The 25,780-nt window shown below is 40.0% G+C and overlaps 1 protein-coding gene across 14 annotated transcripts in view; it reads right to left on the bottom strand.

Moving 5' to 3' along the window:
- Window positions 1-283: 283 nt before the first annotated feature.
- The window catches only part of LOC120093086 (sulfotransferase 1C2-like), a 61,550-nt gene continuing 36,053 nt past the window's right edge, over window positions 284-25,780 (bottom strand). Inside the window, exons 2-11 of one of the 14 annotated variants that reach the window (XM_087564503.1) lie at window positions 24,234-24,399; window positions 18,469-18,547; window positions 17,770-17,886; window positions 14,772-14,949; window positions 14,295-14,420; window positions 8,364-8,461; window positions 4,786-4,912; window positions 4,260-4,354; window positions 3,946-4,126; window positions 284-2,329 (exon numbers count right to left, since the gene is read on the bottom strand). In XM_087564503.1, coding sequence (XP_087420629.1) covers window positions 2,217-2,329; window positions 3,946-4,126; window positions 4,260-4,354; window positions 4,786-4,912; window positions 8,364-8,461; window positions 14,295-14,420; window positions 14,772-14,922 — 891 coding nt within the window. In that variant the 5' untranslated portion in view covers window positions 14,923-14,949; window positions 17,770-17,886; window positions 18,469-18,547; window positions 24,234-24,399 and the 3' untranslated portion in view covers window positions 284-2,216. 14 annotated transcript variants of the gene reach the window in all.

Raw genomic sequence — 25,780 nt, 5'->3', positions numbered from 1 at the left:
GGGAGTCCCCCAACAACTGGAGTGAGGGCTGCTTCTGAACCTTTTGCCTGCCTGTACATACCATTCACACGTAACTGGGGCACCTAGTCTGGCATCAGTGGGAGACCATACGCCTAGTACTGCAGAGACTTTATGTACCAGGGTTTGGTGATACCCAGGGAGGGACTCCCTCTGCTCAGAGAAGAGAGTGAAGGGAAAGTGGGGGGAGGAACAGTGTAAGGGGGGTGTGGAGCTAATGTTGGGTTGTAAAGTGAATAAATAATGAAAAAAACAAGGCAATTACTTAGCTATAGTTCAGATGTAATATTTCATTTACTTTATTCATTCTTTGCTCCAAAAGTAATAGTTAAAATTACCAGTGGGTAAATTATCTTGCACTTACTAAACTAACATTATATGTTTTACAATTTTGAACAACTTTACAAGTTACTGTTATTTTCAATTCTGAATAGAAATGTAAACTCCAAGCAAGACAAAGCCAGTAGAGGCTTAAGTTCATCACCAACAAGTTTCAACAATTTACCCCAAATTTACTGTTAACAGTACCTGGCTGAAGACACAAGCTGCGCCTTAAATACGCTGGAGCGACTCTGGGATGTTATGAACTTAACCTTGAAAGGAAGAAGGTATACGAACTTCTATTTGGTTTGGATTGTAAGAACAGACAAATTACTTACAGAAACTGAATTACTTCAATACACATGTGAAGACATAGAAGAAAACAATAAAAATTTACAATCCAATCAGGATATAAACATCTTTTATATCATAGAAGTTGTCAATTATCTATGCACATATAGTTAGATTTTAGTAGTAACCAAACAGTTGCTTCTAAGTTCAACAAAATTACAGATGTTTTTCAGCATTTTATAGCCACATCGTTGGGAATGGGTTGTTGAGCTTCCTTTCACTTTAATGAGTATCTGGGATAAGCAAGTTATAAAGACAAAAGCTTTATTTTAGCTTTTGCTTTTGGAATTTACATTCCATGGTCAGATGGACAGAATATCATCATGGAATTAAATGACAGAGCAAAACTGCCCACCTCATATTATTGAATTTTTCATGGCCAAGAAACAAGGGAAAGAAAAAGCAAGGGCCAGGAGCACTCATTCTCTTCTAGGTCACAGTCCAGTTTCGTAGCTTCCACCCACTAAGTTCTACCACACATTCTAATGGCTCTTGCTGGCACTAACACATGCTGTGCCCACGTCCTCGACATTTAGGAGAAAGTGTACATTTGAGTGATTGAAAGGAAATGTCATTCTAGCTCATGCTAGGTACCCTGAGCTCACATATATATCCTGCTCATGCCACAGGCTGCTCCTGCTGATCTCAGCTTAGCAGTGCTGACGTCTGCAACTAAAGTGACAGGGTAAGTGCTGAGACCCAAAACATGTTTGCCTTTCTGTCTTCTGAGCCATCATTCAGTCGTGCAACATGCTGTGTTCTCCATATTGCCTGGTTACTGGGAGTAAAAGGATGCCCAAGACATGGAGCGAGTGGGAGGTGGAAGGAAGTATGCTGGCAAGCAAATGCAGATGGACTCTGTTAAAGTGGGCAAAAGTACAAGCTGTTCCTCAGAAGCGATGACAGGAGATCAAAACTCAACTGGCTCCACACTGAGCATCAAGCCTCCATTCTGCTCTTGTCCAGACACAATTTGTGCTTCCAAAGGCCACCTTCATGTCTTCTGTCTGTTTCCTTTATGACCTAGAAGTAGGATTCCCTTTACTAAGACTTGGATTTCTGACATCTCCTTGAAGTTCTTCCCTCACTTTCCTCCCACAGAACCTGCTCCCTTAAACACATTGCAACAAGTTGCAACATGTTGACTCTTCCCATTGTAATCAGGCAAAACAGACTGAACAGGAAGGACTTTAGGATTTCATGTACTTTAATTTAGATGATCACTATTGATGTGTGTTTCAGAGTTAGTATCCTGGTTATACCTTCTAGAAGAATGTCATCATAAAATGTATACTACTAGAGTTTTATTTATGTGTTTATTTACTAGCTCGTTAAGCTGTGTTACTGATTTGTACTGAAGAGTGGAGGAAGTATATACTAAACATGATGCTTTTATGAATGGTAATGTGATGTTAGTTATCACAGAGTAGGAGCCACAATCCTTGGCCTTTACAGGTTGCTTTCAGAGCTTCCTTTGGCTGAATTGAGGCTTGCAGACAGACTCCTGTCTTAGATGTCCTTCTTGATCAGAGTTCCATGCAGAAGTTTAGAGAGGTTCCGCCCATCTTTTGCTTATAGATTTCATCAAACCTGTCATTCTGAGCTACAGTAAAGTGGTTTTTCCAATCACCCACAGTTCCTGAAATACAAAGCCCAGACAAGAACATCAGTCTCTGATTGACAGACTTTGTGTCCCTGACTGGAGGGTGGAGGGACCACAATGGAGCTGTCATAACAGGAATCTAATTCCACATCACCTTACTTCTCCTGTCTGAAAAGGACCCCTATTTGTCTTTGGGAGGGGCACCAGCTTCTAAATTAAGTGGTTGATTAATTCAAGGTGATCTGGCTTACATATACTAGATAGTCATAGTTATAAAAATGAACAAATAGTAGACATATAATCATACCAGAGGAGCTTAAAATGTTATAATGGCCAAAGACCCTGGACATAATAAAATACATATTGTGATATTCCATCTATACATGATCTAAAAGCAAGCTAAATCAACCTATAGTGAAAAATGAGAACATTTTTCTCTGTAGGAAGTGACTGCAGGCAAAAGATATCACACGAAATTGCTCAAGGTGATGAAATTCATTGCTTCTTTGATTCAGATGCTAATTGAATAGTTTTATTGGTTTAGAAAATTTATTGAAGTGTAGAGTTAATTTCTGTGAATTGATTTTATGAAGAGTACATCTTTGGAATTCCTATGATTCTTGTGGAAATTATGCAATTTGATGAACAGAAATGTTCATTGTAGCATTGATCCTATAATGTAAACATAGTATTTATAGTTTCTAAAATTAGAGAAATGATTGGAAAAGTAATAGTATGTCTATAACACATGTACAAACATGTACAAACAGTGATGTTTGAGATCTGTGTTTCTTTCTCTGGAGAGATAGCTCTTATTCATTATATACAAAAGTGTATAATATAACCACAGTTTATATTGTAATTAACAGATTAATGTCATGGTATCTGTATTTGTGTTTTTATGGCCAAAGCAAGCAAAGAAACAAACGCAAGTGAATCCAAAGAAGAGTGGACATGGATGGGCTGGGAAAAAGCTACTTGTCAAATTCTCACCAGGGATTAATAAAGAAAAGAGATAGAACAGTTTGATTTGTTTCAGGGCCTGAACACTTGGTATACTGCAAGAGGAGTGGAATGAATTAATTCATGTGCTAAAAGGAAGACAAAAGATGTTCTGGAGAAATGTGTAAACCTCAGTGCTGGTTGCACTGCTGTGGGAAAAAATGCATGTGTCAATGAGACAGTGGGATGGGTTTCATTCTGTACCTAACATTTGGAAAGTGGGTTTACTGAGGATCTGTATGAAATCATCAAACTATTGAGTTTTAAAAAGTTATTGAGTATACTAACTTTAAAAAAAAACGTTTTCCTCTTAAAAGTGAATCATGAGGGACAATCAGATTTTTTTTTCTTTCAAAATCTAGGAAGCATTAAGGGCCTGGGTCTCAGTAATACATGCTGAAAGTCCTGAAAGTGTCATGAGTCATGATTTGGAGACAGAATCAAACTAGATGTCAGCTCTGATGAGTCTAACCGCAGGCAGGGATCCCAAGGAGGTGTGCACCAAGGGTAGCTCTGGTCTTAGTTATCTGTAAGACTTGCTTTGTAGAGCTTCTTGTACACTAGGAAAAAATCTCTAGCTTTCTTAGAATCACAATATGTGGATTGGAGAGGGACTGGCTCAGAATTAGAGATAAATAAGCCCCACAGACCTTTTCTCATGAAAGGGGAAATGGACTGGTCCAGGACAGACTTGGGGACTGTAGAACGATTTGTCATAGGATTCTCTTTCATTTTCTCAAACGATGTCTCCAGGACTATTTTATCCACGACCTCTTCATCCAAATTCTTGCCCATGAACTGCATTACCTTCTGGATTTCACGCTTTGGGTCCTGTGAGTGAGGGTGCATTGAGTTGGACTGGAAAAGAGTTTTCACACTATCACATTTTTCCAGACATCCCTGTCAGAACCACATTCCTAAAGCAGCTTCCCTGTCCCTGGAGCTGAAGCAGTGATTTACTTACCCTCTTCATATCTTCATAGAAGAGAAAGAGAATCTGGTATCTGTCTCGAATTTCCCACCATCCTTTCACATGGTCAAACCAAGATCCCCAACTTACTGTGAAAAACAAGAATTGTTTTCATGGACACAAACCTTCCAAGTCAGGAAAGTTTGACTTTCCTTTTTCTTTCTTTCTTTTTTTCTTTTTTCTGGCTTCAGGTACATCAGAGAAGAAAAAATTCTCTATTAGATATTTCCAGGGTCACTGAGCTGCTCAATTCTGAGGTCACGTAGTTTCTATCAGTATTGGAGGTTTTGCTTTAATATGAGAATTAAAGTGGCTTCATGTTGATTATGCACAATCACTTGCACCCTCATATTATGACAGGGTCACACAGGCTGAGGAAAGTCTATAGGCCAGGAATCCCTGAATAAAGGCCTTTAAATAGGAGGCACAGGAAACTCTGGGGGATCAACTGTCAGGGGTTGTTCTCTCAGCTCAGCCTAATCGGGGTAAAACCACAGAGGGACAATGCATTTTTATTTACCTTTTCCATTGATGAAGGTTTCAAAATACTCATTCCAGGTGCCTGGATCGGGGAGCACCTGGCTCATCCTGTAGAAGTGGTAGTAGGAAACCATGCAGTCTTTGGCATTTCGAGCCACATAAAGGAACTTTGGAGAAGAAGAGAGGTGAGTTAAAGGAACATGAACATGAAAAGTTCTGGGTTCTCACTCTGGCTGAGTCCTCTTGGGGAATGCTCAACTCTCCTGCCCTGGCACCAAGACTCAGCCTAGAGCAATGTCACCAATTATGGTACTCCCAGCCCAGCCCTAACTCATTGAAATTTATCTCAGTTCTTGATTTCCCTTTTGTTATCAGGGGCAAACTCTTCCTCTAGATACTCTGAATCAACTACAGAGCCACTGAGCCTTCCAGAAACCTCAGCCTGATTTCTGGGAAAGCAATCACTCCACCTGGTGTTTCGATGTGGAGCAGCACCGTGGATCCTACTTGCTATGAGCACAAACTTTCTTCCATGATGGTCACTTTCAAAACTGTGTGTTTCTACACAGAATAAACAAATGCCAGGTGCGTTTGAATAAGGACCCTTTTGGGAGACTTTTTCACCTTGCTAGAGATCTAACCCATGTTTCCTCCAAATCCAAATGCTTCTGCGCTCCAATGGAAAGAATTTTCTAAAGTTTCAGTTTATTTATTTATTTATTTATTTATTTATTTATTTATTTATTGATTGATTGATTCTTGCACTTTGTACTCAGGTTGTCTTTCACCTCAGTATTGACTGACGTTTTATGAATTTCTTCTTTCCTTTTCATGGATGTGGCTTCCAGTCACAACACAGGACTCTCACCTTTCCTCAGTCCTCATTCATCCCCTTTCCAAGTTCTTACATTTCTCTATCCAGATGCACACAGTCTGAGAGTTAGGCTACTTCTGGTTCTTAACATTCAGTGTTTTATATATAAATCATTAAATATGCATAATATTTATAATGTATATGATATATAATATATATGTGTATATACAATTATAAAACACCATTTCTTTATTTGATGATTTGACTCAAAGTCACACCTTCTTTCCTTATGTCATTTACGATACAATGATCTATTTTATACAGCATTAACATTTTTTTATTTTTGCATACAACAGGTTTGTCAGAAGTTTTTGGGGGCCAACTCTGACTCTTCTTTGGCAGACACCCTTATGAAGCTCTCTTCCCTTATGTATGTTGTGTGTATGTATGTATGTATGTATGTATGTATGTATGTTGCAATGTATGATCATGATCACAGTGGTAATCTGGGGGTCTGCGCTGAGATGACTCTTCAGAAAAGATCATGTGTATTTCTGTTGAGTATACTCTTGTTTTTGGTACTGGGGTCATCTTAGCTGACTTGTATGAGCTTGTAGTGTCCTGAACAGGGCAAAAAGCGGGAATTAATCTTTAAAACCTTTGAGGGGTGACAAAAGACTATCCAGAAACTACCCATGGTCTCCTTTACGACCCACAATGTACATTATATTGGTAAATTGCCTTCTGTTGTTTGAACTCACTGACAAGCTGTTTCCAGAAGTTGGGTTACTCTACACACATTTCAACACCAAGCATGTAGTTCTAAGTGTTCTCAAGATCCCTTATCTGGGGAGAGACTATTCCACTAACTCTGTTACAAGGAGGGGAGAGAACAGTAAATTGCTTCTGTTACTGAGATCATCTGGAAGTTGAACTATTTCCTACAGGTGAAACTTTGTTTAGCCCACTGGGAAAGAGATGCTAGATCAGATCTTGGAAACCTTAGCCATAGAGAGAAACCTCAGTGTGAAACTCCAGCTGATGCTTAAACTTCCTCAGTTTCTTGAAAATGGTGTGAGCACAGGATCTCCTGATGTTATCTCTTTCCTACCAGTCCTTTACTTGGAGGAATACTCTGCTCAGCCTGGGTATTTTATGAGTAAACTGACTGGCTATCCCAATGGAGATTCATCAGTAGTTTTTGCTAGATGTTTGTGAGTCCTCCCCTTGTAATATTATCTTTCTACTGTGATTTGTTCCTTGACCTGGAAGCCGTGCCCAGGGACACACTATGCTCTGCCTGGGAATCTCAGTGCTGGGAACACAAAGTGTCAGATTCAAGAGGGCTTGTCCAGGCAATTTCTGCTTGAGGACCTGATTTGTTGTTTGTCTGTCTGTCTATCTCTCTAACTCCATCCTTTCATCTGCAGGCTGCTTGCTATTTATTTTTCTTTGGCTTGTTTTATATACTTAATAACCTCACTCATTCAAAACTGAAAATATACCCATTGAAGACTATTCTCTGTACCACAGAGCTCAACTCCTCCACCTACATATACATTGAAGATGATGACCCATGATACCAAAGCTCTCTCCTCATTCTCTTATCTCCTTGTGTTCATGTTCTGTTTCAATCCCTGTGCAAACATTAAAGCTAATGTTGCTGAATTATCCAGGGGATCAAATACCACTGCACAGGTCCATGATAATTCTGCTTTTCTTAATTTTATTTCAGTTTTATTTTTTGTAACTTGGGAATTTCCTCAGCTTATTTGATCTCAGATAATATCAAGAGGTATTCCTCAGTGATTTCATGATAGCTGGTCCCAGTAATGCCAGGAATAGAATTGGCATTCCTCACCCACCTTTACAGACAATACACAGTCATTTGATTGTAGGAGCTCCAACAATATTTCTGCTATCTAGAAATACTTTAGTCCTTTCAAAACAATCCTTAAAGCTTAAATTATGCGATGGTTTTATTTATATTGATGCGTTGCCTGCTTCTATGATCATGACCCATGTGCAAGCAGTACCCATCCAAACCAGAAGAGGGCATCATATCCCCTAGTACTGAAGTTTCAGACAGTTGTGAGCTAATATCTGAACCTCTGTCCTCTGGAAGAACAGTCAATGCTCTTAAGCACTGAGCCCATTTCTCCAGTCCCTTTTTATCTTTCTTTCACTATTTCCATTTAAAAAAGAAAAAGATTATTCTTAGAAAAGCCATTGCCTCATCCTTGAATCTCAGCTCCACTCACTGCACGATTACTGTACCCTTGGCATACTCCTTGGTATACCCATGGTATACTCCTACCATGGTCCAACACCCTCAATGTGTCAGGAACACAATAGACAAGACATTGGGACACATGACATAATCCTAGAAAGAGTGACAGCAGCCTGGAGGCTTCTGAGGCTCCATCCAAGCCTCCTTTGCAGCTCCACTGGGATTTACCCTTTGAACATCAGTCCTTTGCACTTGATCTGCTCAGTCTTCTTTGTGCTCCACTCCATAAGCCCTCCTATAGCCTACAGCCTATGGTTCCCGTTCCCCACTCCCAGTCTGCTTCACTGAAGAACACATGATCCCCAGTATCTCAGTCTGCCCTCGGCCTTCACATCACATTTGAAAGCCTCTGGGGAACCACTCTACTAAATCTAGCATGGTGTTTGACTTTACTGCACAGTATGAGGTCTCAGAGGTACAGCGTACTGCTAAGGAAGCTATACTCACTCAGGCTGTGAGGCCTGAGGCCCTGGGCTCCCTGCTCCAGTCCGGATAGGAACTGCTACTGTCTTACCTTACAGTTGTTTGTCCAGAAAGACGGTGGCAGCAGCTGAGTGGGAAGATGGGTCCTTAATATCCTTGGAGCTGGCATCGCATTGGCTTTGTCCACACCTGTAACACAATTCAGGAGATGATTGCACAGTCTGCTCAGCACATGAGAACATCCACTCCAGGCTGCCCACTCTCTCCCTACTTATTCAATATAGTTCTTGAAGTTCTAGCCAGAGCAATCAGACAACAAAAGGAGATCAAGGGGATACAGATCAGAAAAGAAGAAGTCAAAATATCACTATTTGCAGATGATATGATAGTTTATTTAAGTGATCCCAAAAGTTCCACCAGAGAACTACTAAAGCTGATAAACAACTTCAGCAAAGTGGCTGGGTATAAAATTAACTCAAATAAATCAGTAGCCTTCCTCTACACAAAAGAGAAACAAGCTGAGAAAGAAATTAGGGAAACGACACCCTTCATAATAGACCCAAATAATATAAAGTACCTCGGTGTGACTTTAACCAAGCAAGTAAAAGATCTGTACAATAAGAACTTCAAGACACTGAAGAAAGAAATTGAAGAAGACCTCAGAAGATGGAAAGATCTCCCATGCTCATGGATTGGCAGGATTAATATTGTAAAAATGGCCATTTTACCAAAAGTGATCTACAGATTCAATGCAATCCCCATCAAAATACCAATCCAATTCTTCAAAGAGTTAGACAGAACAATATGCAAATTCATCTGGGATAACAAAAAACCCAGGATAGCTAAAACTATCCTCAACAATAAAAGGACTTCAGGGGGAATCACTGTCCCTGAACTCAAGCAGTATTACAGAGCAATAGTGATAAAAACTGCATGGTATTGGTACAGAGACAGACAGATAGAACAATGGAACAGAATTGAAGACCCACAAATGAACCCACACACCTATGGGCACTTGATTTTTGACAAAGGAGCCAAAAACATCAAATGGAAAAAAGACAGCATTTTCAGCAAATGGTGCTGCTTCAACTAGAGGTCAACATGTAGAAGAATGCAGATCGATCCATGCTTATCACCCTGTACGAAGCTTAAGTCCAAGTGGATCAAGGACCTCCACATCAAACCAGACACACTCAAACTAATAGAAGAAAAACTAGGGAAGCATCTGGAACACATGGGCACTGGAAAAAATTTCCTTAACAAAACACCAATGGCTTACGCTCTAAGATCAAGAATCGACAAATGGGATCTCAAAAAACTTCAAAGCTTCTCTAAGGCAAAGGACACTGTGGTTAGGACAAAACGGCAACCAACAGATTGGGAAAAGATCTTTACCAATCCTACAACAGATAGAGGCCTTATATCCAAAATATACAAAGAACTCAAGAAGTTAGACCGCAGGGAAACAAATAACCCTATTAAAAAATGGGGTTCAGAGCTAAACAAAGAATTCACAGCTGAGGAATGCCGAATGGCTAAGAAACACCTAAAGAAATGTTCAACATCTCTAGTCATAAGGGAAATGCAAATCAAAACAACCATGAGATTTCACCTCACACCAGTGCGATTGGCTAAGATCAAAAACTCAGGTGACAGCAGATGCTGGCGAGGATGTGGAGAAAGAGGAACACTCCTCCATTGTTGGTGGGATTGCAGACTGGTAAAACCATTCTGGAAATCAGTCTGGAGGTTCCTCAGAAAATTGGACATTGAACTGCCTGAGGATCCAGCTATACCTCTCTTGGGCATATACCCAAAAGATGCCTCAACATATAAAAGAGACACGTGCTCCACTATGTTCATCGCAGCCTTATTTATAATAGCCAGAAAATGGAAAGAACCCAGATGCCCTTCAACAGAGGAATGGATACAGAAAATGTGGTACATCTACACAATGGAATATTACTCAGCTATCAAAAACGAGTTTATGAAATTCGTAGGCAAATGGTTGGAACTGGAAAATATCATCCTGAGTGAGCTAACCCACTCACAGAAAGACATACATGGTATGCACTCATTGATAAGTGGCTATTAGCCCAAATGCTTGAATTACCCTAGATCCCTAGAACAAACGAAACTCAAGACGGATGATCAAAATGTGAATGCTTCACTCCTTCTTTAAATGAGGAAAAAGAATACCCTTGGCAGGGAAGGGAGAGGCAAAGATTAAAACAGAGACTGAAGGAACACCCATTCAGAGCCTGCCCCACATGTGGCCCATACATATACAGCCACCCAATTAGACAAGATGGATGAAGCACAGAAGTGCAGGCTGACAGGAGCCGGATGTAGATCGCTCCTGAGAGACACAGCCAGAATACAGCAAATACAGAGGCGAATGCCAGCAGCAAACCACTGAACTGAGAATAGGTCCCCTATTGAAGGAATCAGAGAAAGAACTGGAAGAGCTTGAAGGGGCTCGAGACCCCAAAAGTACAACAATGCCAAGCAACCAGAGCTTCCAGGGACTAAGCCACTACCTAAAGACTATACATGGACTGACCCTGGACTCTGACCCCATAGGTAGCAATGAATATCCTAGTAAGAGCACCAGTGGAAGGGGAAGCCCTGGGTCCTGCTAAGACTGAACCCCCAGTGAACTAGTCTATGGGGGGAGGGCGGCAATGGGGGGAGGGTTCGGAGGGGGACACCCATAAGGAAGGGGAGAGGGGAGGGGGATGTTTGCCCGGAAACCGGGAAAGGGAATAACACTCGAAATGTATATAAGAAATACTCAAGTTAATAAAAAAAAAAATGGGATTCAGAGCTAAACAAAGAATTCACAGCTGAGGAATGCCGAATGGCTGAGAAACACCTAAAGAAATGTTCAACATCTTTAGTCATAAGGGAAATGCAAATCAAAACAACCCTGAGATTTCACCTCACACCAGTGAGAATGGCTAAGATCAAAAACTCAGGTGACAGCAGATGCTGGCGAGGATGTGGAGAAAGAGGAACACTCCTCCATTGTTGGTGGGATTGCATACTGGTACAACCATTCTGGAAATCAGTCTGGAGGATCCTCAGAAAATTGGACATTGAACTGCCTGATGATCCAGCTATACCTCTCTTGGGCATATACCCAAAAGATGCCGCCCCAACATATAAAACAGACACGTGCTCCACTATGTTCATTGCAGCCTTATTTATAATAGTCAGAAGCTGGAAAGAACCCAGATGCCCTTCAACAGAGGAATGGATACAGAAAATGTGGTACATCTACACAATGGAATATTACTCAGCTATCAAAAACAACGAGTTTATGAAATTCGTAGGCAAATGGTTGGAACTGGAAAATATCCTGAGTGAGCTAACCCAATCACAGAAAGACATACATGGTATGCACTCATTGATAAGTGGCTATTAGCCCAAATGCTTGAATTACCCTAGATGCCTAGAACAAATGAAACTCAAGATGGATGATCAAAATGTGAATGCTTCACTCCTTCTTTAAAAGGGGAACAAGAATACCCTTGGCAGGGAAGAGAGAGGCAAAGATTAAAACAGAGACTGAAGGAACACCCATTCAGAGCCTGCCCCACATGTGGCCCATACATATACAGCCACCCAATTAGACAAGATGGATGAAGCACAGAAGTGCAGGCTGACAGGAGCCGGATGTAGATCGCTCCTGAGAGACACAGCCAGAAAAAAAAAAAGAAAATTTAGATGCCCAAACTACCAGACCCAAGGAGAACAGAAAGCCACTAATGACAACACATCCCACACCTGTGTAGCATGTTCAACTTCAATAGATGTGTCCCACACACATCACTGGAGTTCTACATTCCTACCCTGGGATTATTCCTCCTCCTCCTCCTCCTCCTCCTCCTCCTCCTCCTCCTCCTCCTCCTCCTTCTCCTCCTCGTCCTCCTCCTCCTCCTCCTCCTTTTGCTTCTGTATAGGAATTAGTCAGCCTGAGTTCATGAAACCCCCCAATTTCTCTGAGACCTATAAGAATGGACTTCCCACATTTTACCATGTTGCTTGGATTCTCATCAGTGCCCTTTCATGCTGCTGTCTATCTGTATGACCATGGGGTTAACAATTCTCCTAACAAGACTTACATCTCTAAGGAAACTCCTCTTAGTGTCCCTCTCAGCACCCAAACCTGAAGTCTCTTATTGGAACCTCAAGGAATTCACTCTATCATTTTGAGGATAATGACCTGGAAGCCAAGAATAACCAAATTTGTCCTTTTGAGCCAGAGCTGATCAGAAACAGTGAGCAGACTCTTTTCACCTCCCTTCCTGTCATATCAAAAACATCTCTCTGGTTCTGTGCAGTGATGTTTCTTCTATTACATCCTTTCTGATACATGGTTTGTGATGTTTGCACTTCTATTTACAACTCTTGTAGGGACTTTCTCTGTGAATCTTTGAGATAAACTGGAGTAAGATGAAATAAAGATATTGCAGACTGTCCCTAAGGTCTTTCCTTTAATCTAGCAATCAGGCTCTTCAAATAATGGCAGTGGAGAGGTTAGGGGATTAGTCCTGCATTGCTTCAAAGATTGCATGAAATCATTCTGTTAGGCGGCACATTTGAATCTGGACTGTGATCCCCAGAAAATGGTAAAGATTCTCTTATATGAATAATCGGAAAACCTGTCAAACAAGGAACAGAGATACTTTTAAAAAACTAGAATTGTGACTGATAATAAGTGGCATTTAACTATAAACATACAGCGGGAGGGCATGGTGTAAACTTACGTTCCACCTTACTTCTATGATATGAGGTCTGGAAGGTAACAAGGTATAATGCTTACTTTCCATTGTCAACTTGACTGGACTATGAACTGTATCTCTGGGTGTGTATATCCATAATGCGGTTTCCAGAAAGGTTCACCCACAGATTGGCAGCCCAATGGGAAATTAAACTAAATAGAAAAAAGGTGAGCAACACATTAGCATCTGTCTCTGCTTCTAACTATAGACTAATTGTGATGAGCTTCATGACAGATTCATAATGTGTCCTGAAATTTGAACATCAAGCTTAAAAGCCCTAAAATGCTGTAAGCAAAGCTTCACAGACAATTCTGGGGAAAATTTGGAAGAGCGCAGTGCCAAAAGAGTAGAGAATGGAGGCCCACTCATGAGGTTGCAGAACTGCTCTATGGAGAGATGGGCTGGAGGTTATTATATTATATTTTGGTGAAGAGTCTGGCCACTTATTGCTCTTGAACTAAGAACTTGAGGAAGGTTGATTTCACAACAATAAGGGATTATGTTTAGCAAGAAAATCTCAAGACTAGAAACTATGTATGAAAAGAAAAATGTTCAGTTAACGTCACGGGAAAAATAGCTTTTTAATTGAACAAAGTAATTGCCTCCTCGTGTGTGTGTGTGTGTGTGTGTGTGTGTGCATATGTATGTATGTGCATGTGTATGTGTGTGTATTAATATGCCTGTGTATGTGTGTGCATGTGTGTGTATGTTTGTGTGCATGTATATATGTGTATGTGTGTATATGTGTGTATGTGTGTGTGCATGCATGTGTTTGTGTGCGTGTGTGTGTGTTTTGAATCATAAGACACTGTCCAGAAACCACTTGGTTATGAAAGGTAAAGTACTGAAAGCAGATGGCTGTGAGCTGCTGATGAGTAGAGTTCTGTTCCTTCCTCTATTCTGCAGTTACACATGACCAGAGCAAAGGTATAATGAGAACATTAGGCAGAATTTTGCCTTCATATGCATCTATCTTCCTTGCTGATTCACATTTGGTAGAAATACAGAAAAAAATGGATCTGGAAGGGGTGGCATATACACTTAACCCAACACTCAGGAGGCAGAAGAGGAGAATCTCAGTGAGCTCAAGGCCAGCCTAATATACAGCATGATGCTGTTCCAAATAGCAACTAGGGGGAGGGAGAGAGACAGGATAGGAAAGAAAAAGAGAAGATGAAGGGACAAGGACAGAGATTAGACAGGAGAGGAACATATATGGAATCAGGGTCTCTTACCTGATGGTTGGGGTGGCCGAGCCCACTCAATAAAAGGGTGTCGGTGTTGAATGATGGTCCTCTGGCACTTCTCTACATCCCCATTCTGCTCAATCATGTCGACAATTTCTTGAATCCATGTTGTCCCTGGGAAGACCATAAAGATTGAGTTAGAAGATTATTCTTCAAACATACTAATGAACGGGTGTGGATGCAGATGTTGGCTTTACCTTCTGTTCTAACCAGGATCTTGTTAGCTATAGAAGAAATACTTTGGATCTCTGGGAAAGATAAAAGAGTAGAGACAAATCTCACCTCTTCCCAAGAAAAATGAATGGTACAAGAGACTAAGCTTCAAGATCCCAGGGATAAGACATGTGAAGTAGCACCCATTGTGGGACAAAAAGAGCCAGCTTCTCATTGTAGGTAGTTCTAACTTAGGTGAGAAGTTCAGACAGCTCAGAGGATGAGGCTGGGGCTACTACTCTACCAGGTTACCTGATTTAGGGTAAGTACAGATGAGGAGGTCATCTGGCTTCGCCTTGAAGGTCTGAATCTGACTCCAGTTGTCGACAGTTGGAGCCTGCAGTGGGATCCCTGCGACCTCTTTCAGTTTTGTCTGTCTGCTCAATTCTGGGGCCAGGGCCATGATGTCTCAGGGAAGAAGGTTTAGTCCCTGTGAGAAAAGATCAGAATGGAATTATTAAAGTACTGTGATAAAGCATACACAACATGAAAATGACTCTTAAGTATCATAAGTGGATGGCTCAGTGGCATTAATAATATTCCTGCTGTTCTTTGTCTACCATCACCTTGAATCTCCTGAAAACATTTTACTTTTCTAGATGGAAGCTAGGAGCCCACTGCTGCTAAATCTCAGTGCCTGGCTACCACTATTTTCCTTTTTATCTCCTTAAACTCTAGATGCTTTAGACTAAGTTCATTTTGTCCTCTTGTGAATAGCTAATTTATTTAGTTGAATATTCTTAAGGATCGGCTGTATTGTGGCATGTCATCAGATTTTCTTCCCAATTAATGCTAACTTTTATTGCATGCCTGCTTGTAGTGTGGTTTGTTTATCCATTTCTTTGTCCATGGGCACTTGGAGTGCCTCCTTTCAACTATTGTACAATAAAAAATGTACAAATATCTAAGCTTCTACATTCATATTTTTGGGTTCATAACTCAATGCAGATATGCCATATAGTATGTTCTCATTTTTGAGAAATTGTCATAGAACTTTCCTACAGTGGCTGTATCATTTAAGAAGTCTACCAGTAGTATATAGTACTCTCTAATCACTGACATGTATCTCCCTTAAATCTCCATCCCAATAGATTTGTTTTGCTTTTCCTTCATGACTACTAATGAATATCTTCTCATGCACTTACAGTCTACTTTATGTCTTTTTTTTTTCAGAAAGAGACACATTGTTCCACTGTTTGTTGGTGGTTGCTATACCTAGAAACTTACAAATATATGAATAGAAGGGATGAATGATCTTCTAATACTCAAGAGTAAGTGGCTATTTGAGTTTCAAAGCACATCTATCACTGCTGCTCAGAGGGATAGCAAGGTAATGTTCAGTGACTGCTACAATAGTGAGCACCACTATTTTATTTATTATAAGCAACTTGTTTTTAGTTCTTATATAATTTGAGGCCTAGAACATTAGAGGGAAAGAATATTTATGGAAAGTGTAACAGTGAATAATTGCTAGTAATTGTGTAAAGAAAACTACAATGAGTGAGAGAAACAAAGACTGTCCAGGCTGGCCAGACCAAATATCAGGATGACAGGTTCCCAGAGAAAGCTGAGTTCTCTGGAATGGATGCAGTGCTTTTAGAAAATGAAGACCCAGTTGTACTTGAAAACATTTCCAATATAAGCAGCAGCTACAGTTGTAGTATGGCAGAGAGGGTGTACTTCCCATAAAACTCTGAGATGTGATATAATCAGCTTCAGCAGAGGAAGATAAAGTATTGCCATCTCCCCTTTCTTTTCTTTTAAGGTAAGAGTAGATAGGGTCTCTACATATCCCAGGATTGCCCATTGCTCATTCTGTAGCCTTGAATGTACAATCCTCCTGCTCCAGTCTCCTTGGTTCTGAAGTGGCAAGTGTAAGCTCACTCACTTGGTTTGGAGCACTGACATTTCTAACATACCTTCTATGTTAGGTCCTTCCCTAAATTCCCCCTTCACTTTTAATCCACATCACAGGTTTAGCATAAGTAATATTCATTCCTCTAAACATAAGAAGGCTTACAAGATTCTAAATCAATGGTTTGATAAAGACCTCAGCTAGTATCTGTCTACTAATCTCATAAAACTTCTTTAAAAATTGCTTCTAAGTTACAAGTGTCCATGAAATTTAAGATGCCCATGCAATAAGTCCATATTCACAAAGAAAACTAATACAGAAATTGTTATTACTTAATGTATTTTTGTCCTTTTCTTTTTTTTTCTTTGAGCCAATTGGTAAGATATAATTGCCCACCTAAAATACAAAGCCCAGTACCATCCATCCCTTAGGAACATTAATAACAATCTGTAAATACACAGAGTGAGATCTTTACATCAGCGTCCATTGTCCTGCCAGCGCTTCTCTCTCTCTCCCTCTCCTCTTCTCTTTCTGTTCCAGTCTCCTCCTCTTCCTTCAAACTTCTCTCCCACCCATCCTTCCTTCTCCAATGACAGGCCTCCTTCTATCCTGTACCTACCCCTCACCTGTATTTTACAAATTCAATGGGGAGAAGTTTCTACTGAAGTCACCTGATTCCTGAGTACATGACTAGACAGCTGTTCTTGGGGCAGTGGAGTTAGCATCAAAATACAGATAACTCCAGGGCAAACCACAACATTTATCCCTTTTTGTCCAGTTAAAAAGCCTTTTCACTTATATATAAATTGAGTACAATTATTACCATTCTAAAATTTATAAAGCATATGATATACTCAACACACAGTCCATCACTTGTTTAGTTAAACAGAACATTTAGTTATCCATTCCAGCTTAAGAAAGGCTTAAAATCTATATTATATCTTGGCTAGCTTGTATAGTATAGATAACTATACAAAAAATATGTATTTTCAGAGTTAAACAGCCTGATAGGCTATGAGACTGTAATCAGTCTTCAACCCCACCAGAAATCTTTGAATGACCAAATATCTATTAAGATGGGAAGCCTAATATGGCCTCCAGAACTGAGAGGTTGTAGAGACAAATCTCTACTAGCACATTCCCCTGTTGGCAACATGAGAGCACAAGTCTGCAAGTCTACAGTGTCCTTTTCAAATGTAAATTTAGGTATTCAATATAACAGTTCCCAAACACATTCTCATTTTGAACTCCAATAGAACTTTGGTGGTGGATATGGGAGTTCTCTAAGTATAATGATGATGCAGTTCCCACTACCAGCTCATAGACAAAAGGGAATAGATTTCACGGCCTTTAGAAGCTGAGGATAAATTGGAGGCAGCATCCTCAGTCCTTTACCTGCACAACAGAACAGAAGGCTGATGTTCAGCAGATGAACTGAGGAGGGATGCTTTCCCCTAGCCTCTTGGTGTGCAAAACTTCATTTCACCCAGCCGCTGTAATCTGCTCAAACTTCTGACCAAAAACAGTTAAAACAATCAGTAGGCTATGATGGCAAGCAATATGAGGGAAGCTAGCAGAAAGAGTGTGACTTTGAGGCCAGTCTAGGTTATAGTAATACTGTTTCAAAGCACTAAACCTGTGAGTCTGGAATGCCATGCAACCAAGGGAGCCAATCCAGAGCAAGAGTAAGTTTGATGTGTCGAAGCCTTGAAAATCTCATCCTGACACCAGCAGGAGTAGGACTGTTTTCCTCCTTGCTCTGGGTGTGCATTCCCCGTGCACATAAACCCTATGATCCCCACTTTTGCAACCCTTGAGGTAGTCATGGCAAAATTAGAGATTAACCTTCCTCTTTCCCTGTAAGGATATGTTCAGGAATCAAATAGTCCTCCACAGGTAAAGGAACATTCCCAACATATGAACACCAGCCAGTAATATACCCTCACTATGGAAACTCCTACCTACACACCAAGGTTTATATATACCCCTTAATACCCCCAATAAGAGAGAGCTATTTCACTGAAAACCATCACTAAAGAAGGCTATTTATCCCTTTGCATTCACTCCGACTGACACCCTGTGAAATCCACCTACCAGAATAAACTTTGTTCTTTTCAGTCCTACTCAGTGCACAATGGTACCTGGATACCTCAAGGGCAGAAGCAGACCTAGGCTGGCACAAAACAAAATAAGAATAAAGGAAAAAGTTTGAGTTAATTAATTCATCCTTTGTATTTCTAAACAAAATTGCAAGTATCCCTCTGCCTCTGCCTCTCCCTCTGCCTCTGCCTCTGCCTCTGCCTCTGCCTCTGCCTCTGCCTCTGCCTCTGCCTCTGTCTCTGCCTCTGCCTCTGCCACTGCCTCTGCCTCTGCCTCTGCCTCTGCCTCTGCCTCTGCCTCTGCCTCTGCCTCCAAAATGCTGCGATTCCAGATACGTACTACCACATCTTGTTGCATCATTTTAAATTGCTCAATTTGTGAGCAACAGCAAACTATTTGCATAAACTAATAATGCAATATCATTGGTGAATATGATGGACTGAACTGTGTGCCTCCACATTCACATGTTGAGCTCTAATCTTCTTACTTTAAAATGTGACAGTTTGAGACAGGGCCCTGAAGATGTCATTAAGTTGAGATGAGGCTCCAATTCTATCATACTAGGGTTCTTCTTAGAAGAGATTTAGACATACAGAGAAATACCAAGGGATGTACACAGGGAACAACATGTGTGGACATAGTAAAAGAAGGCCCCCTGCAAGCAGAGGAAAAGGCCTTGAGAAACCATACTGACAGACACCTTGATCTGGGACTTTTTTGTAGGAATTTTTTTTAAAACTGAGCAGAATAGCATGATCAGTTAAAGCTCAGAGACCTGCTGTTTCATTGAACATTGGAAAATAAAGAAAATTATGCATTTCTCTTAGTGTTTCTTTGTTACTTGACCAAACAAGTAACTGAATTTAAATAAGTTTAAAATTATGACCTGGAGGTAAGGACTGAAAATCTTCAGTTGACAGAGACCAGCTCATTAATAGAGTCTGTGTGGTATAAAGGTAGATTTGAGGGGCTGAGTGAGGCCATGGAAGTATGTACAGTGAGTCAGGTGGGGGCTGATGTGTAGTTCTGTAGTAAAGGTTTGCCCAGTGTGCACCATGCCCAGCTTGACAATGTTGGGGAGGAATAGAGGTTTCTGAATGCCTTATCTTACAGTGATACAAAAGCCACAGACACCCAGCTGAAATCAGATTCTCAAGTTTGAATGTGTTCCCAGAATTGGAGTTGATGTGTGCACAAACCTCACTTCTGCTGCTGAGCAGAAGCAGAGATCACAGGGGAAGAACTGAAAGCAGCTTCCTGTGCTACTGAGCACCAGTGCCTCGCAGACTGGGTACATCAAATACTGAGAATGACACTTTCTACTTCTGATAACCTCATAGAAGGTCAAGGAGCACACAGGTAGAAATACACCTGCCATCTGACAGCCCACAGCATGCAGGCTAGAAGAGAAAAAGAGTGCTTCCTTGGGCTTCTACTTATAGGTGGTCTCAGCTGTGGTCACTGCTATTTTTAGAGTAAGGCAGAGAGACGCACAGACTTTCCTAGGCAGGCTCCTTTTCGTCCTCTGAGGCCAGGTCCCTGTGGCCTCCTTTGTGAAACAATCTCTAGTCTTTTCCATAGAGTTAACCTTTCATCTTGTTTTCTGAGACAGGTCCTCACACTGTCCTCCAGACACGATTTGAAATCATAACTGTCCTCCACCCTGAGCTGCAAGAGGATCTAAATTTACATTAGAACTTTCCAGATCTTATGCCACAGTGCTATGGTTACTTGCTTATATAAGTAACTTCCCTAAGCAGGAGACCTGGTCCAGTTCCTTTTATAGGCCTAGCTTGAATGGTGTCCAAAGACTTAGATGAAAGAGGGTCCAGTGTGGTGAAGAAAGAGTCATAGCCAGAGCAGTGTAGCTGGCTGACAGGAGGGGAGTCTTTCTGAGGGAAAAGTACAGTATGCACAAAGAGATGGTATTGTGGAAAGGTGTCTGCATGAATTTCTAAGTTGAACACAGCCAATGTTAGCTTCAGATTTTTTTTTCATTATTTTTCTTAGGTTTCTTAAGTCTTAGGATCTTTCTGACTTGAGTTACACCACTTACACATTAGCACCTGTATGTCTGAGAACTAAGAACATACACCAACAAGTTATGCCAAATGTTTTAGATAAGCTTTGTTATTACCTTCAAACTCTAGTTGTCAGCAATCTAAAAGCTGGACTCCCCAGTGTTCGGTAAGTATAAAGGTACATTTAGAGGAAGGAGGAAAGTATTTCTGGTATAGGGCAAGCACAGATGCTCAAATTCTACTATGCCAAATGTACCCAACCTTTAGCAATCAATCTCAAATGCTCTGCAATCAACGAGATCAGCTAGAGCTTTAATCAACAGAGTCACGACTACAAGAAACAAACTTTGGCATCTGGCCAATGAGGAAGTAAGTCTCACTGTTTAGTGATCACTGGTCTATAAATCTCCACTACCTTAAGTACTTTCAGACTCAAGGCTGTTTAGAGAAATGCACAGAGGCAAACACACTGCTCCTCCCTCTCTAAGACCACCTGGTTCCCCACTATGTGCAGGCCCTGACTTTGTTGCAGAGTTCCCATGCTACTTGGTCTTCTTCCTCTCCAGTCTGATAGAGTTTAAACTGGGAAAAACAAGAGTATAGCCATGCTTATGTTCAACACGAAAAATAACTCAAAAGCTGACACATTCAGCCTTTTGCTCAAAGCACCCTGTGCCTAGATGAGTGCAGCCCTTATAAAGTTACTCAAACCCGGCACATGAGGCTTACATACATGACCTCATTTACCTTTTAAGACTCGTGATGCTAAGGTGTGCCAAACTAAAAAAATTATTAACCACCAGGATTCACTAAGTAAACTAATTCCCAATCTCCCCTTGACTGTGATAAAAAGAAGCTTAAAACCTGAGTGAGTTTAAAAAGACATTTCAGAACACGAGTCTAAGGAATCTTTGTTTTTCTTCTACCACAAGAGCTAGTCTTAGTTACTTGGGTCCTGTTCTGTTGGCAAGTAAACAGACTTGGGTTCAATAATGGAGAAACTAAAATACTGGCTACATGGTCTCAGGTACCCAGTGGGACCTTCTTAGAGATTTCTTTTCTATATCTATAAAATGTGAGTCACGCTAATTACCTCCAATCAGTACTGTTAGATTAAAAACATGGAACCAGGGCTCTGAGGTTGGAGTGGGTGGGTAGGAGAGGGAGCATGCTCATAGAAGCAGGGGGAGGAGGTATGGGAGAGAGGGAAAGGGGATAACCTTTGGAATGTAAATACATAAAATATCCAAGAAAAATAAAATTTAAAAAGAAATAGAGAGAGAAAGACAGACCCAACACAGACTAAATAGTTACAAATGCTGGCTTTTTCCCTTTCTTTCCAGAATATATTCATTGATACACACATATGAAGAAAGGACAGAACAAAAGTCTAGACGAAGAAACTATGTATATATTTATTTATACTCACATCATCCCATGATATATATATGTACATATATATATATACATACATATATACTTGCATGAAGAAGGCAAATTATGTTCCTTGATGTTGTTCTTGGCTACCTAAGATCAAACTGAGCTTACTAGATATCTTCTGGCAACTTCCAAAGTTGCTTTAGCCAGGAAATTAAAGCTTAACTCATCTTTTGATACTGTAATTCCTCCATGACTGATATGTCTTCTACCACCTCCTTTCAAAAAAAGAGGTTTTCTTTGTTGACTCGCAAGTCACAATTGCCCTGTAGCAGAAGTCCCTGTGTCCTAGTATCTGTGTGGAGATATCCTACACTGCATGCAACTATTTTCACACTCAATGTGTCACTTTAGACTCTTTATCCCATATCAGAGTGATATTATTAATTGAACAGCTATGTATTGAGGGTGAATGTAAAGGAGATAAATCAATAGGTTCTAACAACCTGGCATATGTATTTAGTGAGCATTGATTACAACTGATTCCTTCATGGTCACAGTGATGAACTAAAGTGACACTCACCCCTCCAACAGCTCTATTTACTTCCTCTACCACACAACAAACTGTGGGCCACCAACCAGACGCCAATAAATGAGAGAGCAGAAATGGTATACAGCTTTCGACAGTTGAAACAAGCAGCTATAAGCCAGGGGAAAAGATGGTAAAAGTCCTCAAATATTCAGTCACTCCTGACAGCCCATTGATCAAGTAAGGGGCCTCTAGAAAAGAAAATCTGTAAATATTTATAACCATAACTGCACTAAACACAATTTCATAAAACAAATACTGTCTATTAGATCTAAATCTATAGATTAATCACCACAATGACATTGGATGACTTTAGTACCCAATTATCAAAAACTGAGAGGTTGTCCAGACTCAAACTAAACAGAGAAACATTGGAACTGAATGAAATCATAACGCAAAAGGACAAAATATATCTTATAGCACATCTACCTAAACATTAAAATTATACTTTCTCCTCAACGAGACAAAGAAATCTCTCCAATATTCACCATATATTAGAACAAAGAGCAACTTTCAACAAACACAGAAAAATTGAAATAACTTCCTGCATTCTATCTGAACACAATGATATATTACAGCTTTGAATGCTTAATGAAAAACTAATCGAGACATCAGTAATCAATAACGTAATGATACATCCAAAAGCCTTGAGCAAACCAAACCCCAAACCAGTAGATGAAAAGAGGTCAAAAGTTAATGAAATGGAAGCAAAAAAGTTTCCAAAGAATCCATTAAATTAAAAGTTATGTTTGAATATATTTTGGCAAACTCTATGTTAATCTAAGAAAAGTAAAAAGAACTCACATATAGAAAGCCCTGAATGAAAGCCTAAGTGCATGTGTGTCTTTACAGACCCAAATAATAAAATGAGAAATGAAAAAGGAAATATTATAACATATAAATGTAATTAAGAAAATTATAAGAACCTATTTTAAAAGTCTCTTTTCCACTAATCTGAAATGTCTGAAAGAAACAGATGAATTTCTAGAAACACTTGACATATCAAAATTAAACCAAGAAAAAACAAGTGAGCTAAACAGATCCATAAATTAGTGATGAGACTGAAGAAAATAATAAAAATAATATATGTCCCAAATAACCAGTGCCAAAGATCAGATGGACTCACTGCAGAATTTTAGCACAAGTTCAGAGAAGAACTATCCAATTGCTATGGAAACGACTCCACAAAATAGAAAAAGAGTGTATGAGCCAGCAGATATAGAGGACAGCTATAAAATGTTGGCTTCTGGAAATGAAACAGCTGGTGCAAGAATCAGAGCTGATGTGGTTACCTGTATAACACCTGTACAAGATCATCAAGCCAATTAATTACCCTGTAGTAGAAAGTCCTGTGTCCTGGTGTCTCTTTGGGGATGTCATACACTGCATGCAACTATTTCACACTTGAAATGGCTTACAAGAATTGGTAAATGCAATCACAGGACCCATGCCCTCTTCTGGCTTCTGTGGACACAGGTAAAGCACTCAAACATAAAAGAAAATTACTCTAAACAACTTCTTTTAAAGAAAAATAACATTTTTCTTGTTAGCCAACATCATTTGAAATTTGCCCTTGTCAATTGAAGAGCCAACAATCCCATTCATTTTTCAAAGTGTGTAATCTATTTTCTTACATTTTCGGTTGTTAGCCTAGCTTTTAATGGCTGAGCCATCTCTTCAGCCTAACAGCATATTTTCTATTCAGTGTTTAATGGCATTTCATTTAAAGGACTAAGTAAAGTCAGTGCTATATGCTATCTTTAATTACTTACAGTTAGTGTTTAAGCACAAGCAGTATGGGTCTGTAAGATGTTAAGCAGAACAGATGCACCGTCTTCCTTTTCTGACAGTCTCTTCTGAAGGTCCTCCTTCAGACTAGTAAATTCCCTGATCCAAGGTTAACTGGCAGCACAGGAATCCACCCACTTTGACCCCATCCTGGAGGCACAAGAACATCTTGGCATGAATGCTGTGGCTTTCTTCAGGAAATCACTCCTCAGTGTTGCCATATTGTATTATGATTAATAAGTTTACTTTTGATAGTATTGGCCATATATATGTTTAAAATCAGGGTTGGACTTTTGTCCTCTAGAGGAAAGAGCATGCAGGCTGAATTAATTCTCAATGTGGGAGGAAAGTGACAGAAACATTCTTCTTGAGGGCCTCTGTTCAAGGGAAGGAGAACAGTGCACTACACTTATGTCTTTTGAGACTTTAGGGGGATATTGGTGATGGCTAGTAGCTTCTGGAAACATGTTCTAGTTAGAAAGCCAAAAGGTTCTATGAACAGGTAATAGGAGGCTTTGAATTCTATAAAAAGATGGAAAGAAATACTGATATTGTTCTAGTAACTAGTGATGATGGCCATTTATTCATTAAATATTGGTTGATTACTAGGAACTGTATCAGACATGGAGGAGTGTGCAAAGAAAGAAGTGTTAAAAATCTTAAGATTTTTAAAACTTGGTACTGCATGTGTAGTTACTGCTCTCAAAATCTTAAGAGAAATGGCCCAAAACTCCTGGGTTGAGTATATAGCCCTATCTCCTGCTTCTCTAAAAGACAGTGGAATTCTGGAGACAGGTAAGATAAAAGAATGTGCAATAGGACAATGTGCTCCCTTGGTTCTGTCCATTCAGATGCACTTACTGGCTGGTAAACATGGTTATCCTGAAAACCTTCAGTGGTGGCACCCTCTACATAGCAGGGTCTTAGTTTGATTTCTCTTCCTATTACAAAATAGCCTAGACTAGGTAATTTATCAAGAAGTGAAGAATAGAGAACCTTGTGCCCTCTGAGGCAGAGGTATCACACAGTGAAGAACAGGAAACATTCTAGTTCTTGCCTTATGTATTCTCACCCAATCCTATTTACTTTTCAAAGACCCTTCTAAATAGGATTCATGCATGAATGTGGGATGATTGTTTCTAGCACATGGTTTTTGTGGTACACTTTAAACTTAATAATAAAGACCAGATGTATATCTTGGGCAGCATCATATAAAAATATGTTATGATTTACTGATCGATCATATGGTAACTTTGCAAAGTGGTCTATTTACTGTGAAATCAGTCACATCACACTAAGTAGTTAGGCATGACTGTATTCAAATAAAACATTATTTACAAATAGAGATAGTGAACTGTTTTTCCCCATTCTAGTATACAGAATAAAGAGGAAAGTCCTGTACTAGAAACAACAGCCCATCCCTTCAGTAAATATTTCCTTACCCACACCTTGGAATCTCTGTGACTCTTTTCCCTGTTACATTCTCCTTCAGCCATCATCTGAAGGCCTTGGTTTTACTGTCTTTTCCCTA

This window comes from Rattus norvegicus, chromosome 9 (assembly GCF_021556685.1).
Source record: "Rattus norvegicus strain SHRSP/BbbUtx chromosome 9, alternate assembly SHRSP_T2T, whole genome shotgun sequence".
NCBI classification, from domain to species: Eukaryota; Metazoa; Chordata; class Mammalia; order Rodentia; family Muridae; genus Rattus; species Rattus norvegicus.
This window is presented reverse-complemented; position numbering and strand designations above follow the sequence as displayed.